Raw genomic sequence first — 18,395 nt, 5'->3', positions numbered from 1 at the left:
CTAGGGAACTTCTGCTTTGCTTCCCTGGTGCAGGGCCCACAGATACTCATACTGATTCAGAAGCCAGAAGTTCCTTGGCAGGTGTCCGGGGGAGCTTGGGCTGGAAGGTCCAGCAGTACCCAATGGGCTGATGCTGAGGAGAACGTGTCACCTCTGCACATGGCAGCCTCTGATGGTGGCTGGTGACTTTGGACTGACAGAAAGGAGCTCATCAGCGAGGAGCCACCAGCTCTCATCCACAGGGGAGGCACAGCAGAGACAAACTCATCACTTTCACCACAGCTCAGAGCTCTTCATAGGAAACACTGAGGCTTCCTCTTTCTGTTTGTTTGTGTCCTGCTAGCAGGCATGTGCAAGCTCAAGGTCACCAGGAACCCACTGGGCTGCTCTGCTGGGCTCCCTGTGCCTCCCAGTCAGATCCTCCCTCCAGTGGATCACTTGGACCACCCTGCACAGAGGAAACTGCTGCTCAAGGCTTGACAGTGGCTCTGGAGGCTACCTAAACAGCAGAGGCAAACAAGGGATTTGGAATTTACCCAGTGTAACCCAGGGATCAGCTGGTCATTCCCCAAAGACGATGCATGCCAGGGAGGAAGGGTGCCAGGGCCTACATGGCAGGATTTAGGACCTGTACACTCCTATGGGATGCCTGGTTCCAAGTGCCCACTGCAAGTCTTTTCATTGGGCTCTTTTGCAGATGGAGTCTGCTATTCCCTCATTAGCTCAGCAAGTTTGGGAGGCTTTCACTCTGATGTCCAAGTTTCATGAAACAGGGTAATCTGAAACCTGCAGAAATCTGGTTTATGCACTGTTATATGTGCCAGTGCCAACAAAATGTTTGTTTATATACACATAGATATATTTCTCTAATTATATGTAAAATGAATAATACATATTTAAGAGCAAGTGTGTACCACTTTGGAGGAATATACTAACAGACAGATGTGAAGTCAGAGATCAAATGTACATTGAATGAAGAACTTTCCAAAAATTTAAGTAAACCTATTTTTTCAATAACTCACTAAAAAGCACTGATATCTACCTATGGATTCTGAGCAAAATAAAACAAAACAAAACCCATTGGATTAAAAGGTGCTTACACACCCTTTTTCCAAAAGATTGGCAACAACAGTATGAGATGTTTTGGAGAGTAAATATGGAAAGCATTTGCTATGGGAATATGGTGTACTAACTGGATACAGAGAATAACCAAAACCCAACACTTACCCTGCAGAAATTCCATCCTGAGCTTCAGGCAAGCAGTTAAGTCATTAGCAGGTGTCCAATTTGGTGAATAGTATCAAAGACTTGTTATTTCCCCTCTATTCCCTTTCCCTGTCTTTTGTCTCCTTCCTTCCACACCTGCTGCTCTGCCTGCACCTTGTCCCAGCAGCTCACTTTTCCTTTCCTTTCTTCTCCTCCTCTCCTTTTCCCTACCTCATTACTTTTCTTCCACCTGCTCTGAACTTTCCAAACACTGAGGTTATGAGGAACCAATGAATATCTACTTTGGATTCAAAGAGAAGGAAAGAAAACAGGCAGGACAGTTTGTTGGAAAAGGGTTTTTTTAATAATGCTATTATTAAAATATGCATTTCCGAAACAACTTTGCCACCCTCTGGTTAAGCTCTGCTATCAGAGAGGCCTGATTACAAGGCCACAAAACTCTCTCCTCGAGCAGTTACATTTAACTGTGACATGGCTTCATCAGAAGGATGGTGTGCAAATGAACCACTTAGCAGTTATCTAAAGAGAGTTCTGGAAACACATCTATGGGAAAAGTACAGAATTGTCTAAGTAGATCGTGTGGTGCTAAAATGGCAGGAAGTGTTAGTGATTGTGGGATAGAAATGTCCCTTGATCTGAATTTCTTCTCAGTTTCCCCTCTTTCTCAAAAATCTAGTTTTTGTGTTTTATATAATGCATGCTGGGGTTGATGACAAAGGGCAGTGTCTGGGAAGGAAATAACCCCCTCAGCTGACAAAATTTATAGTCCAAGTATCCAGTTAACATCTAGTCTTACTAATTTGAAAGGAAGGAGGCACTTTCAGCAGGTACCACATGTGAAAATGCTGTGGCAGTACTTCTGATGATGTGCAATTTGTTGAAAATTATCTTGGTGCAAGTGTCACTTATGCACAGAAGTTTAATTACTGTTCTTATGTTAAACCTTTACAGCTCCACTCATTGTGTTGAAAAGCGACAAATCCTAAAATTAGGCACTTGTATCTCTCTTTCCTCTTTTTCAGTCTTTTGGGCATTGTCCAATTTCTTTCATTCCATAATTGCACATTTCATTTTGCCTGTTATTTAGCCTGCAAATGAAAACTGCAGAGATGTGTACAAGTTCTTGCTGTCTAACTTATTTAAGGATTTATCTGGACCATTTTTAATGTTGTATTTTCATTCTATAATTTATTTCTTTCAGTGGATGGCAAACCAGTGAAAACCACCATCTTTACATTTCCATTTAGAGAGGTCTCAGTGATGACCCAAATCTGTCAAAACAGGCAACTAAAATCAAACAAAAAAAATCTTATTTCTTTGAACCGAGTAAAGTTAAAAGGGCTCCTTTTCTTAAAAGAAATTAATCTCAGGTATCTTTTCCACAGAGTTACACCACAGACAAATCGACCTTTACATTGCTTGGTATATCAAAAAAAATGAGTGATTAACTGCTAGACCTGCAGTCTGCATTTTAGCATTTTATTTCTGCATGGTGCAGTTCAAAGAGTGAAAAGTGAAAAAGAAACAGAAAAGAGAAAGAAAAAAAATGAAGAAAAAAGATCCTTGTAGAGGAGGGTACATAACATCTCGATGCTGCTAACAGTTGCAGTGTGGATTTGGAACCAGTCAATGGTGCTGTTTGGGTCACTCGGGGACTGCACGGTGGCTGTTCCCTCCGCTGGCCAGAAGGTTACACAGGACAGGGAAGTGTCTCCGGTCACTTCCCAGCCAAGCAACTCACACCACAGGGTGGAAGCGGGATGTGGGCAGCAGCAGGGCCGACCCGCTCCCGTTGCACCTACGTGAGCAGCACACAGACTATCCCCACCCAGAGCTAGGGCTCTCTGCAGCTCAGGAGCACGAGAAGACGGCGCACAGCCGAGGGCATGGCTAGCACGGGATCTCTGTGAATATGGTGCACTTTCTGCAGACTTTGGTGCGTCATGGCATAAAGACTGAATGATTGTGACAGGACGTCTCCCACGTTAGGCTTACAAAATGGTCACAAACCCCACAAGTCTTTCTGATAAACCCAATGGGCGCTGATGCATTTCCCCACTCTCTGTCTAATTGGTGTAAAGTTTGCAGACCTGAATCACGGATCTTTTATCCAGCTTGCTGCGTCCTCTCCTTTGACACGAGGTCAGGGTTCACATTCGCATCCGATTATCGAAGTGGCACTCATTAACCGGCAGCCTGCCTCGCACCAAAATGAGCTCCCTGCAAGGGGAACTCGGCCCATTTACTCAGCAGATTTCAGCATTTTAAGGAGGCCTGAATGTCACACAGTATTGCTACGTTTTGAGGAGTTTCAGACATCTCCAGCTGATGATTAATTGTGAGTGATGGGAAATAAAATCCAGTAAAGCCAGCTGCTTGCCATGGTCGGCAAAATTACTATAATGGATATAGGCTGCCAATTTTCCAGTTTTACTGGCAAGTCTTCCAAGTGTAATTAAGGGAAGTTATAAATGATATGGAAATCTATCAAGTCCCATTTATTTTCAGAGGACTCTTTCCCCTGAGACTTTTATCTTCAAGCTTATAGTTTGCTTTGTTGTGCTAATGATTTAAACCACTTCTTATTTCTGATTAAAGCCCCCAATATCCTTCACAAGAAGTTAGATCCACTTTATTCAGAAGGATTTAAAGAAACAGAAGCCTTTTTAAAGTTGTGTTTGTAAGCCATGCTGAGCTCCCACTTCCTCTTTGGAGGCATAACAGAGCATCCTCCATCTTAGGCACCTCACTACCATCTGGATTTCTGCTTCTGACAAACTCTGGGGACTGGGAAGGATTTGATGGGGAAGAAAGGAGAGAAAAGACTTTATTTATTAAAAAAATAAAATTTAAAAAACCCAACAACAACAAAACCCTATCTTGCCTCCCAATCCTAAATCCTCCAAAAACAAAGATTGTAGGTGCTGCTTAGACACCAGGCATTTAGCACAGAGTGGTGTTGCTCACTAATGTTGTTTGATTTGGAATAAAAGCATGAAAATGATGTGCAAAGGCCTAAAATTGGAGATGTAAAGGATGACTGCACAGTATTCCATTTCTCAATTTCATCCTTCAGAGCCACAAAATGGGGGTGATACAGTTACTGGATGAGATTTACAGTAACAGCTGTGGTCTTCCCACACAAGGGAGGACCTTCTAATGGGCTAAGGTCTGTTTTGAACAGACGGGGAGTAGCAAAACAAGGTTCCCTATTAAGGGTGTGCAGTAATATTCCTGATAAAGAAAATGAGTAGTGGTAGTCAGATTGCTTAAAAAGACCTAAATCTCTTTTCACTGTTAAAAAAAAAAAAATACTAAAGCTATTTTAGAAAGTGCTAACTGCTAAATAAATGAAAGACATGTAAATGTAAGGGTTTGTTTTTTCCTTAATCTCCTCCCCACAAACTGTAAAGAATGCATAGGAACCAGTGCCAGGGGCATATGGCTTTCTCCTGTGCTGAACATTCATACAAAAGACAGGTTCATCAGTCATTGGAGTATCTGGATAAAAAATTAGCTCCTGATGGATGGTATTTAGAGCTTACCTGCTGCTAGTACATTACCAGAGAAGCACAGGTTTTGAAACCCACATGACATTAGAAACTGCAGACCATGAAATACCCCACGTGCAGGCGCGCTCATAATGTACGCCAGGTTATACAAAATAAGAAATAAGCTATTTAAACCCTCTGCCTAAAATTGGGCCCGCTGCAAGGAACCCTGGGTCAGCCCTACACAGGCCAATTAATGCACAGCATCTGCTGTATAGAAGCCGTGCATGAAGCACTTCCGAATGATTTCAGCAATTAAAAGAAAACTGTTTCCTGCCTGTTTTGACAGCAACTGTTTCAATGCAAGAGTGAGCACCAAATCATTGTGTGCAGCTGAAAAAATTAAGTCTCTTTTTTTTATCTTGTGAAAAGGAGGTGGGAGGGATGAAGATTTCTTACGGAATCGGATCGTTCTTTTGTTGTCCGACATTCTGTGTTTTTCTGCCAAATTAGACAGAAGGCTCTGAGGGTTTACGGGGCCCTCTACAGTATCACCTTCTGCTGCACTGTGGCTCCCTAAAAAGACGGATCAATATCAACCCTGCTGATTTGCCTACAAAAGTGAAAATCCCTCAATTACATTTTTAAGACCATTATATTTAGAACACAGGTGCTCTGATGCGGAACATTTTTAAGGCTCTTGGAGCTGAAGTGGAAAAAAACAATGAGAGCTCAAAGCGAATACGAGCTTAGATTTGGTTTAAAGTGAAGTGAGACTTGTGTTTTATTGGTATCTCCTTCCTCATATTTGGGAAGACACCAGTAAACATCACTCACAATTTCCACTATTCTGCAGCTTAAGTCCTTGTTGAGCCTTTTAAGTGAAAAGGGACAATGCAAGATAGTGCCATATGAAAGAGAGTTATCCTCTCTTGTAGCTTTCTGCAAAATAACTGCAAACATTAGTGAATGCACCTTGTTTGTGCTTGTGCAAAATCACTGAGCAGTGAGTTAAGTATGCATTCACTATTTATGAAGATACTGGGAATTTTGTTTGTTTATTTGTTGTTTAAATTTAGTCCATGCTGGTATCATTCCCTTCTCAGATATTTTTCTCTCTGACTTACTGGCAATCTGGCAGCCAGCATCCAACAAGAAAACAAATCAAGAGGAATTGGATAAGCAACAATTGCAATTCCTTGGCATTGTCCATTACCATGTAAAATAATTAGTGCAAGTTTTCTCTTCTTTCCAAATTAACTTTGAAACCAGAGCTACAGAACTGCAAATATAATTAGCAGCAATTAATAGTACTTGACAAATCATTACTAAACTTTTTTTGCCACACTCCTTTAACGAATGAAGCTGAACATAGCACATCCCACATCTTCTGACCTCTGACTGAAGGTCACTGATGTCCCCCTGACAGCAATCAGCACTGGTCATTGCACTCCCACTTATCCAAAACACGCTGCCCCAACTGCCTCTGCCATCCCAGGGTGCTGGGCAAGTGATATTCAGGCAGAGCACTTCTGGGGCTATTCTTCTGCTAACTCAGCCTCATCTCTACCAATCAACTTTTTTAGTAACAGCTAAAATGTTGTTTATTATATGAAGAGGCAAAGCACACTAAAATAATAATGAAAAAATTATATTAATTCTTCTCAAAGGATTGGTAACTTTTTTTCTCCTAGGAGGAAACTTGAATAATATTCACTATTTCTAACTTATCATAATCGGATTTCCTTCTTTATTACACTGTACTGGAACACAATTGCATAAAATATATAGTAAAATTTTTTCAACTCAAATATGAAAAATACATTATGAAATATTATTACAGTTTTTTTTTTTTCAATGTAACTACAATTATTACTCATGGCCCCATGTAATAAGAATGGTGATATATTTAATTCCTTTTTTCTGGATATTCTACAACCATGAACATTTCCTGTTTACCAACAGGGCTTTTTGGCCCAGAAGATAAACCCCAAGAAAACTGTCAAATACACAGAATCATAAAAACAATGTAAGGTTTGTGACCATATTTTGTCAAGTTTTCAAATTCCCTTCAACTGACAAGTGGAGTTTATATTTGCTCTGAAGAACAGGAGTGAGGAAAGGAGGGGAAGGGAAAGAAAAAGGGAAGACAACAGAAGAAAAAAAAACATTCATACACAAGAGAAAAGTAGTACTTGAATTAAATAATATCTTACTAAATTATTGCTACCATATTTGTCCAAATGGAATGTGAAACTTAAATACATTTTTTTCCCGTTTTAATCTGGATCTTGTTTCCCTGCTATAAATTCCAATTAGTATAAGATTTGAAAAGAGGGGGGGTTTTTTAGGATTTTGAGGTCTGAATGGCAAACACAACTTTAAACAACACACAACTGCCTGATGGCAACAGGTAAGGTTAAAACATCACCTTTTCTTTCACATGAATGAATGAGGAAGTGATAAACAGAATTTAGAAAGCTCTTTTGTTTTGCTTTTAGTAGCGAGCATTTCGGCAGTAGAGGTCAAACAAAACATATTTTCCCATAGCAAAAACTTAACAAGGTTTATGAGATGGAAAATCATGAATAAAGATTTTCTTAAAAACTGTTCTTCTAAAGAATAACAAGAGGAATTTAAATAAAATGCATGCAGCTGAACTGAAAGATGAATGCAGTTTAAAATTTTTTTCTTTAATTACTTTTAAAAGGTGGAAACACAGTAGTGTCTTTCCTAAGTTATACAATTAAAAAAGCAGCCTTCAACTTACCCAATTTTGAAATTACTGAGACAATTAGCATCTACATTTAACAGCTGACATTTTGGTAGGAAAAAATTCATCCCATGCAGTATTAATGCCCATAGCTACACTAGCTGAAATCATAAGGAATTTTTATATGAGAAAAGTACATTTTAAAAATAGCTTGAATGGTGATAACTTATAAAACCTGGAGTAATCTTAATCTACTGGAAAGAGAGGCAATTTATAAACTTTGGTGAAAGTAAATAATCATCCTCTTCTTTTGGCTGTAGTCCTCAAAGACTCAGTAACATTGGGGTGCTCACCCAGGGGTGCTTTCCTTTTACACATTTAAGTGTCGGGGGGAATCATTAAAGTGATTTAGGCTGCCAGGTATTAGGCATTAGCTTATTGACCAATGCTCAGCCTACCAACAACACCTGTCCTGGCTAATGTCAGTAAAAAGGAAAAAACAACCAACAGAAACATTCAGCTAAAAGAAAAACACCTTCATATTCCTGACAGACAGAAAACTGAAGAAGCAAAAGCTGTGTTCAAAGGTGAAAATATAGCAGAGGCTGCAAGGCAATCAGGACAGCAAAGATCTTTCTTTGTTGCTGTGGACAGTTCAGACTACCAAATTTGAAATCAGTAGAGGGAACATTTTTGGTGTGTTTGCTTTAGGAACAACAACACGGCTTTACCTGGGCAACCATTAGGATTTCAAGAGCTCTCCCCTCTCCTGCACTTTCAGTGCACAGAATCTACATGCACAAAAACCACACCAAACAACTCAATGCGAAGAAGAAGTATTTTCAAGTGCCCACCCATGTCCTGCCCAATGAGTAAATAAAGGAATTTGTGCAGCTTTAGTAGTTTTTATGGTGCTGTCTTTGCGGTAGCTATGGTGAGATTAGAACCATGTGCAGTGCCATCTCCATACTCTGGCATAAAAATCCTGCTGTGTGCTAGCAGGGCTGGCTTGTGCTGCCACCAGGGTTATTGAAAGCAGAGTGAATTACTTGCCTGGACTCTTGAAGTCCAGTGGTGTCTCTGGCCTATGGCACCATGAGGAACTAAAAAGTAATTAATTCTCCCAAATATAAATTTCATCCTAATGCATACAGTCATTAACAACTACTTAGAAAACAAATACACAAACATTCCCCAACAAGGGATATATTTCCTATATCAATGGGACTGTGTTATGAGGAATGTAATCTAAATTTAAATCTTCTTTCCCTAAATAATATTAACCTTCTTTCTAGTCAGCCAGATTTCTGTTTCATTGTTTATGTTGCTTTCTGCTTCTGAGTGCCTTCATTGTGCTTCCAGGAATAACTGAGTGACAACTAATTACAGTCTTCTGATCACATGAAGGAAAATAAAGAAAGTAGAAAGTAACTAAAAACCTAAAGAAATTGGCAGCATCACAAGTTCTGCTTCTCTCTAAATGACAAACAGCACTTCCCCACTGTGTTACTAAAATCTACAGATCATCTTACAGACAAAAGAAAATAAATTCCTTGCATATGCAATATCTTTTGGCAAAAAATGAATTGAAAACTGCTTATCAGACCAGCTGGATAGAGGATGCTCATGCAATCTTCTATCAGGCTTCACCAGACCAAAGCAACAGCAGCCGAAAGAGAACACTATGCTTCAAGTAAAAACAATGACCCATCGCGTGGGGAACACTAACCCAGGGATCAGCACTGTCCCCTCGTTTGGCTGCAGAAACACAAACACCATGTGCTTCACCTGGCCGGGCGCGGTGCCCCGGAGCTGAACCGCGGGCAATCACACGGGTTTGCGAGCACGGCCAGGCACACAAAGATGAGGTGAGCCTCTCTCGGTGCTTTTTTACCATTTGTAAAGTTACACCTCAAGGAGGGGGGTGACAGCTCAGCTCCCCGTGCCCCTGACCGCTCTGAGAGCATCTCTGCGAGCACAGGGACTGTGCTGCACTAACACTGTAGTGCCCAGCTCACAGCTCAGGGCCAGCAGCCTCACAGCAGCTCTAACCTGACAGCTTTATTGCCAGCAGCAGCAACACCTGAGGGGAAGGATGGACAACTACCTCACCTTTCCCATTTTTCAGCTGTGCTGTTTTCACCCACCATGCAAATCTGAGCTGCCAAACCCAGTGGCAAGCACACAGAATGGGAGCTGCTTAAATTCCCTTTTCTCCAGCGCACTAAAGAATTCAGACTTTTCCCAAGCAGTGCAACAAAAAGAGCTGTATTTATCAAGGAGCTACAGTTCCCTGCCCATCATGCCTTCAGCAGCTGTAGTGGGTGAGCTGGTTTGTGACAGACAGCCAGGAAGAGTAATCTGAATCCCACCATCCCAGTGCTTATTCAGAGCCGAGAGCTGATGTTACCCTCATTCGCTGGCTGCCTCGCTTTTTTTCTAACGTTTTGACACTAGTCCTGAAAAGGAAGGATTTAAGCTAAACCCTTTTCAAGAACGCAAATGTGTTTTTTGCAATTAAAGCCACACAATTAGCAATGACAAGCTCAGGTCAGCAGAACATAGATTATGCTGTTCAAATGCTCTGCCACTCAGTGCCTCCAGCAAAAAGCTGCAGGAGAGGAGAAGGGAAAAAAGAAATCTCACACACATTATTTAACAACTTGTGCTCTGATGCACAGCACCACTTGTAGATTTGTGGAGGGAGGTTCATTTATTTATTTACTTAAAATCCCTTAGGCTCTGGCCTCCTTCTCCACTGATTATATTCTTTCAAGACAACAAGAAGAAGTATTCTTCAGGGCAAGAAGGCTGGAAACATTTAGAATTAACTTCTCAAAAATAAATATCAAACAAAAAAGTTTAAAGTCTTAAAATCCTTGACTTAAAAATGTTTTCCTTAATTCTTTACAAAAAGTATTTGCTTACGATCGTTCTCATTCAGCCACTTGTTTGCACCTTGACAAAGCAGATGCCTCTGTCCATGTCATGACACAAAGAATATTTTTAATTGAATACTGCTCTTTTGTTTTAACATATCTAAACTGTGTGCATGCATGTATAGACCATAGACAAGAAAGCTAAGTGTAGAAGCTAAAATAATTTCTAATTTCTTACCAGCTTAGATCTTTCTTCTCTGAAATGTCTTTATTTCATTACAAACATTGGCACCTACAGATCTTTTATATTAACATGATGAGTCTGTTTTCACTGTATAGACAGAAACAACCATATATTTTAAAACTAAAGGTGGTATCATAGTAAAATGTAAGCAAATATAGCACTTTGCCAGCATGATCGATCACTGTCACATAATAAGTGCAATCCTGATTTTGTATTTCAGATCTTGATCCCATTTTTGAATCATCTTTCAAGAAAATCTAGGTTCCATTGCCATAAATTATGAGCCCTGTGACTGAAGCTTCTGTTTGTATCTAAGTGCTACATACATGTTTATGGCATCATTTACTGATGACAGTACTTTAAAATTAATATGCACAACCTGATTCAAATAGTTCTGTGTTTGCTCTCACTACCTGGTTTTCAGTGGTTATGAGACATAAGGGCCTCAACCTTAGAAATAACATATGATACAATGTGGTAGAATTTCATATAAAGCTGAGTTCAAGTCAGTGTTTATACACAACTTTAAAACAAAAATTTGTTTCCAACTCAATTTGAGTAAGGAGGACTGGAAATCCCAGACCAGCAACAGCATAATCCCTTACCCTTCTGTATGGAAAGTTCATTCCTTCTCCAAGACAAGAAGATTACCACATGAGCCTGGAAATTCCCAGAATAGAATTCCCAACTCATGTGTTTTGCGAAATGATAACACAGAACTTCTTAAAAAAAGTAAAGTTAAATATCTATCCCATGTCCCCTTTTTTTCAAGTAATATTTTCATTACTTCAGGGCAGAAAATCAACAATTCCCTCCTGCTAGCATTAACAGCTTTTATATATAGATGATAGATAGATAGATAGATAGATAGATAGATAGATAGATAGATAGATAGATAGACAGACAGACAGACATACACACACACACACACTTATGTGAATTTACTTACCATTTTCTTCCTTGTACCTGTCCTGCCCCTCAAGGTATCAAAAGGTATTTGGGATACAAAACCAAGCTATCTCTTTGAGTTTCTGCTGTGAACTTGTACCAGGCTGAATTTTTTTCTTTTAAAGCCGGTTTAATTTGAAATTATTTTCCTTCTTAGTTTTTAAAACTCAAACTAAAAACAGCACACATCCTTCAGCACACCTTATTCTACAGGTGATTACAAAAAAAAAAAAAAAAAAAAGAAACAAAACCAAGACAACAAAAAACCCCACACCAAACCTTGTGACCTGTAGTTTCAGTTGCACCAAGGTGAAATTTCTGTGGCATATATAATGAAAACACAGAGATATAGATCATATTTCTTACCATGTCCCCAGGCTTGACAGAAACTGCCACCACTGTTCCAGGCATGGGAGATCTCAAAATGCTGGAGGTGTCCTCTGCTGCTTTCTCTGGCATGTACTTGCTCAGCTCCGCAGCAACCTTCGTCAGGATTTGCAATTTGTACTAAAGAATAGGAAGAGGACTGGTTTAGAAAACTGTACCTTGGTGAATTCCAGTCAATAGCCTGCATTATTTTATGGCATGTTTTTATGTAATACATCTGTTAGCTGTTCTTCACGGGAGTGTCTAAAAAACACTGTTTGAAATCTTTATTCAAATAGAGTTTCATTTTCAGGATGTAGAAAGAAAAATATGCAACCCCAGTCTGCAGCAAAGTGCACATAAAACCAAAGAATCAAGTACAGTAAGGAGATGTCAGACTCATTTTAAAATTGGGGGTAAAGAGGGGAGATTCAAATTTAAAAACAAAAATGCCTTAATGCTTGCTGCACATTATCTTTGGTGGATAAGGAATATCGAGGGATTCTTTTGCAGTGCAGTGATGAATTGGAAATTGACCTTTTGGGAAAGTCTAACAGACTGTCAATGCCATGACTGATCTTAAACATTATGTTTACCTTTTAAACATTTACCATGTATTTAATGTTTGAAGTTAGTAATTTGCTCAGATTTTGCAATTAAAGCCTAGTAATTCCATTTCAATTCTGATTTTTCATGCATAAGCAGAACAATCAAACCCTGTTGTATTGAATATGCTTTATCTGCAATAAAACCCATTCAGCAGCTATTACATATCTGGAGAAAGTATTCTTTTCTCTAGTAGGTTTTATATGGATTAAAATCAGAGGGGAATATGATGACCCTCAGGTGAGAGCATCCCTTTAAACGAAACCCTTCGGAAGGCAAATAAATATTGCCTAAAGTGATTTCGGCCCCAGAGCTTTTAGTGTTTAAAACCCTGCCGTTACTTGGCGAGCTCCCTGCCCTCAGACAGACAGACAGACAGATAGATGGACGGACGGACGGACGGCACCGGAGGGAGCGCACGGAGCCAGTAGATGGCAGCAGGTCTCTGTGCGACACTCGCGCCTCGCCAGGGCACTCCGAGCGAAGGCCAGCACCGCACTTCATCAATAATTTAAACAAAGGTTTTAATAATAAGCATCCGACGGACGGCATTTACAATGCAAATGCGTATTTTGCTGATGTAAAGTTCAACACCTCGCTTGGAACAGTATGTTTTCCTCCAAAACAATTAGCTATTGTTTTATTAACAATAAAATGTCTTTACTTTTCATTTTTACATGGACAGAAAAAATCCGATATCCTTCTGGTGAAGGTAAAGGGGGACTCTACCTTCTGCTTCTGTAGGAAACAGAACAAGGCATTTAGAAATACATGCAAAAGGTGATTAACTCTGCAGTGACATCTTTAAAATGCAGCTTTCAAAGCTGAGTTAAAACAACGTAACAGAGGATTATCATCCTCCATAAATGGTGTGTGGGCACACAACATTTTGTGAGATGAACAGTGTAGCCAGTCACTCAGAAATACTCACTTTTACCTGGAAACACAGGCAAACAGTTACATGAACCGATCCTGCCACCACAGCCCAGTAAGTGTAGTAAAACACCACAGCGATGCTCCGTGGAGCTGGAAGTAGCACCCCAAAATTTGAGGACCATTCCCAGCCATGTGCCTCGGTCACAATTGCCATGGCACAGAGAAACCAGCATCATTTTGTACGCAGAAAGCAGCTTTAACCCCAAGCCTCCCGCAGGCATCACCATGGCCATTGAGGCTGTGCCACTCAGGATTCCCAGCCCAAAGCACAGCCAGCCCTCTCCCAGCTCGAGACACCGCGGCCAGGCTGATCACAGCCCTTTTCCAGGCTGATCACAGCCCTTTTCCAGGCTGATCCAGCCCCTTTTCCAGGCTGATCACAGCCCTTTTCCAGGCTGATCACAGCCCCTTTTCCAGGCTGATCACAGTCCTTTTCCAGGCTGATCACAGCCCTTTTCCAGGCTGACCACAGCCCTTTTCCAGGCTGACCACAGCCCTTTTCCAGGCTGATCACAGCTCCTTTTCCAGGCTGACCACAGCTCCTTTTCCAGGCTGACCACAGCCCTTTTCCAGGCTGACCACAGCCCATTTCCAGGCTGATCCAGCCCTTTTCCAGGCTGATCCAGCCCTTTTCCAGGTGCACATGTGTGAGCACACACGGACACACGCTCCGCGTGCAGGGACACGGCGGGCGATGCCCATGGGAGAATTGGTGACATAAGCTGCAAACAGAATTGCAGCAGTGTGACAAGTCAAATAATAACATCTTATGCATGTTTCTTTACTCTTGAGTGTCTGTTTTGCAATCAAGACATACAAGTGTCTGCCAGTTTCTGAAGGATATGATCCTTAAGTGAAATTACTGTGCAAATAAAAGCTTTTTACTCCTATTAAAATTCATCTGAGTCATAAGTGGCAAGGAAAAAAAGCTTGCAGAGTGTATTCTGCTGTCAATCTAATAAACATTCTGTGTAGAGGGACTATTTATCAAAGATAAATTGTACTTAAAAGTCCTTCATTAAATCTATGGGGGGGAATATAATTACAACAAATTGCACAGTTTCAGTATCCATGGTTGGTGTCTTCTTTGTACTCAAGAGTTTGAATTTTTTTTTTTTTTTTAATAAAAGAAATAAAAAAGGAAGAATGCCAAAATAAGTTATATTTGTGGACTGTATTGTTGTCTCTTGCAAGAGACTATTTTGGTATGATTTCAAAGGATTAGGTTTAGATACCATTTAGTTTTTTTAAGATACATTAACACTCCTGAGCTGCCCAATTTCAAAATTTGAACTTGAAGAGAAAGCCAGACCTGCATTCATCTAGGTTACAGTATTTCACAGGGGTTGAAATACAGAATTCCCTATGCACTTCACAACATTCAGCAGTGGGGGAAAAACACATTCCTCAGTATGCTGCACTTTAAAGCTCAGTTCTCCACACCAAGCTAAAATATCCCTACCAAACATTGTTTTTACTATCTTTATAATTTTCATATCTTTTAGATTCCTTTCTCTGCAGGACTCCTGCTTTGCTTGGAGTGAGATGTAAGAGTCAGTACTCTCAAAGCTTTAAAACCCAGATCTTTGTTATTGATGAGCTGTTCCTTTTCCTTTTGTATTTGTTTATTGTTCTTTAGTCTGTTTGGGGGATAAGCAAGTTACTATAATCAAAAAGTAAAAAATAACAACAGTAAACTTCTGGGGAAAGGCCTTTTTTGGTACAGTTGGTTCACAAATGACCTTTCAGAATATAAAAAGACATAGTGCAAAGAAAGGTTCCTTCTCTAAGATTACCTTTGATGTATTTCTGCTGCTGGCTGGACCCCACTAAATACCTGCATAAATATCCCTTTGTGATGCTGCTCCTTATCCCTGGAGAGGAGCTGTGGAATGGGGTGCAGGGTGCTGTTCACCCAACCCAGGTGCAGCTCAGTGAGAGCCACAGGACTCTCTGGAAGGCCATGCCAAACAATGCCCACCAGTGGTGCCACAACAAAGACAATTAAGAAAATACCACATATTTTCATTACATGACGAACGCTGCTGCTATGCCTTTGATTTAGCGAGAACAATGCTGAACATAGGAAGCAGAAGTTTTGATATGCTGCTAACCAAGTACGGATGAGGTTCTGATTTTCTTCCTTTACGCTCAGGAGGAGGAGGAGGAGATGGGAGAAAGACGGGGGCGTAAATTGGGGAAGGTTGTTAAGTTTGAGTTATAAATAGAGACCAGGAGGTTTCCACTGGCCTAAACCAGAAGAAACATTTGTTGAAGTCATAAATAGATTGCAGGTGGACTCTGAGAGCAGGGAAATCTGCTAGCCATCAGATCTCTGCTGATGAGTACTTGTCACCAGCCACTGCTCCACTCCACAGGGTTTCAAAGCCCAATTCTGCCAGCCAAAGTAAAGTCAATAAAGCAGTACCAAAAGGAGCCATACAGCTTTTGATGGCACAAAACAGGTGTTTCTTTTCCACCAGACCACTGGAGTCCACAGTCAGTTGACAAAAATTATAGTAGGGAAAAGTGATGTTACTTAATAGTTTTCTAAGGGTAACGGCATCCTGTCTGACATCTCTCACTAAATTGGATGTTTATGTAAAACACAAAAGTACCTCTTACAACCAAATCTCCATGACAAAAATAAGAACACAAAAAGGTGAAGTAATAGCAATACAGGGTGGGGGCAGGGGAGAAGAAACCAAATACAGTGAAAATTATACCTTGGGTTTTGTGGATTGCTCTTTGTCAGCACATTCCCTACTGATCCCCCAAGTCAGTAGGCAAATAGACTGCTACAAAAAAGATGGCCAGGGCATATATTGCCCCATCTATGCTTCAAACAAGTTCTGTAGTTTGCACAGATATCGTTCCCTTATCATATTAGGCATACATTCACTAAAATGTTCAAAATTCACTCTGTTACACCTCACATTAGTTTATTAAATATGATCTTCCCTGTACACCTGAAACTCATGTCCCCAGACGCTGTAAATGTTCAAACTCCATTGGAGATTTTATAGAGTAATCACTACCCATATGTTACTTACGTTAGTGTTTGGACTGCTGACCAGATGTGGATTTTCAGCATACTTTACCTAAATGTTCAACCATGTTTTTCAAATGTCTGTCATTCCTGTGGTCAGAAGGGTGAAAATCTTACGTAGCTCAGATTTCAGTAGAGAAATTGTCTGCTCTGTGTCTTCATTATTTTCACTAGCCTCACAGTCTGGGGTTTGGAACCAGTGAAATGTATTAACTGTGGTCACATAATTTCCCTTCAGCATTCCTAATCCACGTCCTGCCTCAAGTCACTTCACTGTTGTCACCTGTGGTTTGACGTCATCAGTTCACTTGAATACATTATTCTGTATTCAGGGGAAGCAATCCCGAGCAATGTTCCAGTTCCAAACACAATGAGCACGCTGCCTTTTTTATTAACCATTATACACATCAACATCATGACCATACCCTTGCTTACATTTCCACCACAGCATCTAAGCAGGAAAATTATTTATTCCATATTACTGAAAATTATTTATTCCATATTACTCGCCAATGTCAGACACCACCTTCTTTCAGAGTCAAGAACTCCTTACTGAACTAGGAGATAAAGGACATTTTGCAAATCACTTTTTTCCCCCCGAGCTCTGGGTTCTAGAGCTAATTTGTTTCCACAGGGTGGTGGTGAGGATTGGCATTACCACCTGCACAAAATAACAGCACTTTTAGTCTGATGGAGGAGCAAACACTCAAACTGCTACAGAGACAGCGAATGAAAAAAATAGCAATAATAAAAATACCAAAACAGTCACAAAAAACACGAGCCTCTAGCAGCAGCAAAGGGGAAGAAAACCGAGAGGAGCCTCACCACCACGTAGTACACACTCCAGCAGCAGAAACTTAATTAGACTCGCAATTCAACCGCACTTCCCACTTTCCATTCCTTGTGTGATACATAATTAACACTCGAGAGAAACCTACCAAGGGTTAAAGCCATGCAAAAAGCAGCTTCCCTCCGCTGCATTCGGAGGCCGGGCGGGCAGAGCGGAGGGCGGCCGGGCCGGGAGCGGACGGACAGACAGACAGGCAGGCAGACGGACGGGGAGCCGGCGATGCCCTCCCGCCCGGCCGGGAGCCGCAGCTGCCGCCGCCGGAGCAGCGCGGTCGCACAATGCTTTGACAACTCCATCAGCGCAGTCTCAAGGTAGCTGTCAATCAGGATGCATCATTTAATACAACAGCACACTAAGGATTTTCTCCTACAACCCACATGACAGCGTATTTACAGCTCTATTTGTATCAGCGCCCAGTTGTGTTTACAATGCTGTTGTAATTAGAAAAGATGCAACAGGCAGCGATATTATTCAGATTCCCATTTTGCCGTGCTGCCGTGTAAAGTGCGATCTTGCTTCACAGAGTCATGCTAAATGACAAAAGCGCTATTTTCTTCAGTCTCTGTGCTCAGACAGCACTTCATTTGCAGCTATCTATAATTAGATTAATGGTGTAGTGCCGTACAAAGCGGGCCCACTTCACATCAGATAGCATATGAATTAGGACAAACACTTATTTCAATTCCAGGCAGAGAAAGCAGTGACTGGGGTATTTAGCATACCCTTTATGGTGGAATGAGATGTTAATTGTGTACCATTACCTCTAAACTGCTTGCTTGTTGTATAAATCACTGTGCTAATTGATGCAGAGATAGAAACGTAGCCACAGGCAAGAAAGCAACGGAATGAGAGCTGAAGATGGTGGATAAAGGATTATCGGGTAAAACCATATGGAGATGAGATTCCTTTGAAACCTGCCCACAAGCAGTACTACTATGAACTACAGGGGAAAAGCGCTGCGCGGGTGCCTAAGGAAAAAAAAATATTATATAGTTTACATCATCATCTCAGTACACAATCTTAGGAGCGAATCCAAGCCAAGCAGAAAACTGAAGAATAAATGTGTGTAATGAACTTCCAACACGT

At 40.8% G+C, this 18,395-nt stretch overlaps 1 protein-coding gene across 1 annotated transcript in view; it reads right to left on the bottom strand.

Annotated features, from left to right (window-relative positions):
- PCCA (propionyl-CoA carboxylase subunit alpha) overlaps positions 1–18,395 on the bottom strand; it is a 269,969-nt gene that overhangs the window by 4,020 nt on the left and 247,554 nt on the right. Inside the window, exon 22 of the mRNA XM_063149605.1 lies at positions 11,869–12,009. Coding sequence (XP_063005675.1) covers positions 11,869–12,009 — 141 coding nt within the window. The remainder of the gene's footprint in view (positions 1–11,868; positions 12,010–18,395) is intronic.

Source organism: Melospiza melodia, chromosome 2, assembly GCF_035770615.1.
Source record: "Melospiza melodia melodia isolate bMelMel2 chromosome 2, bMelMel2.pri, whole genome shotgun sequence".
Taxonomy (NCBI): Eukaryota; Metazoa; Chordata; class Aves; order Passeriformes; family Passerellidae; genus Melospiza; species Melospiza melodia.
The sequence above is the reverse complement of the archived record's forward strand: the minus strand, read 5'-3'. Positions and strand labels throughout refer to the sequence as shown.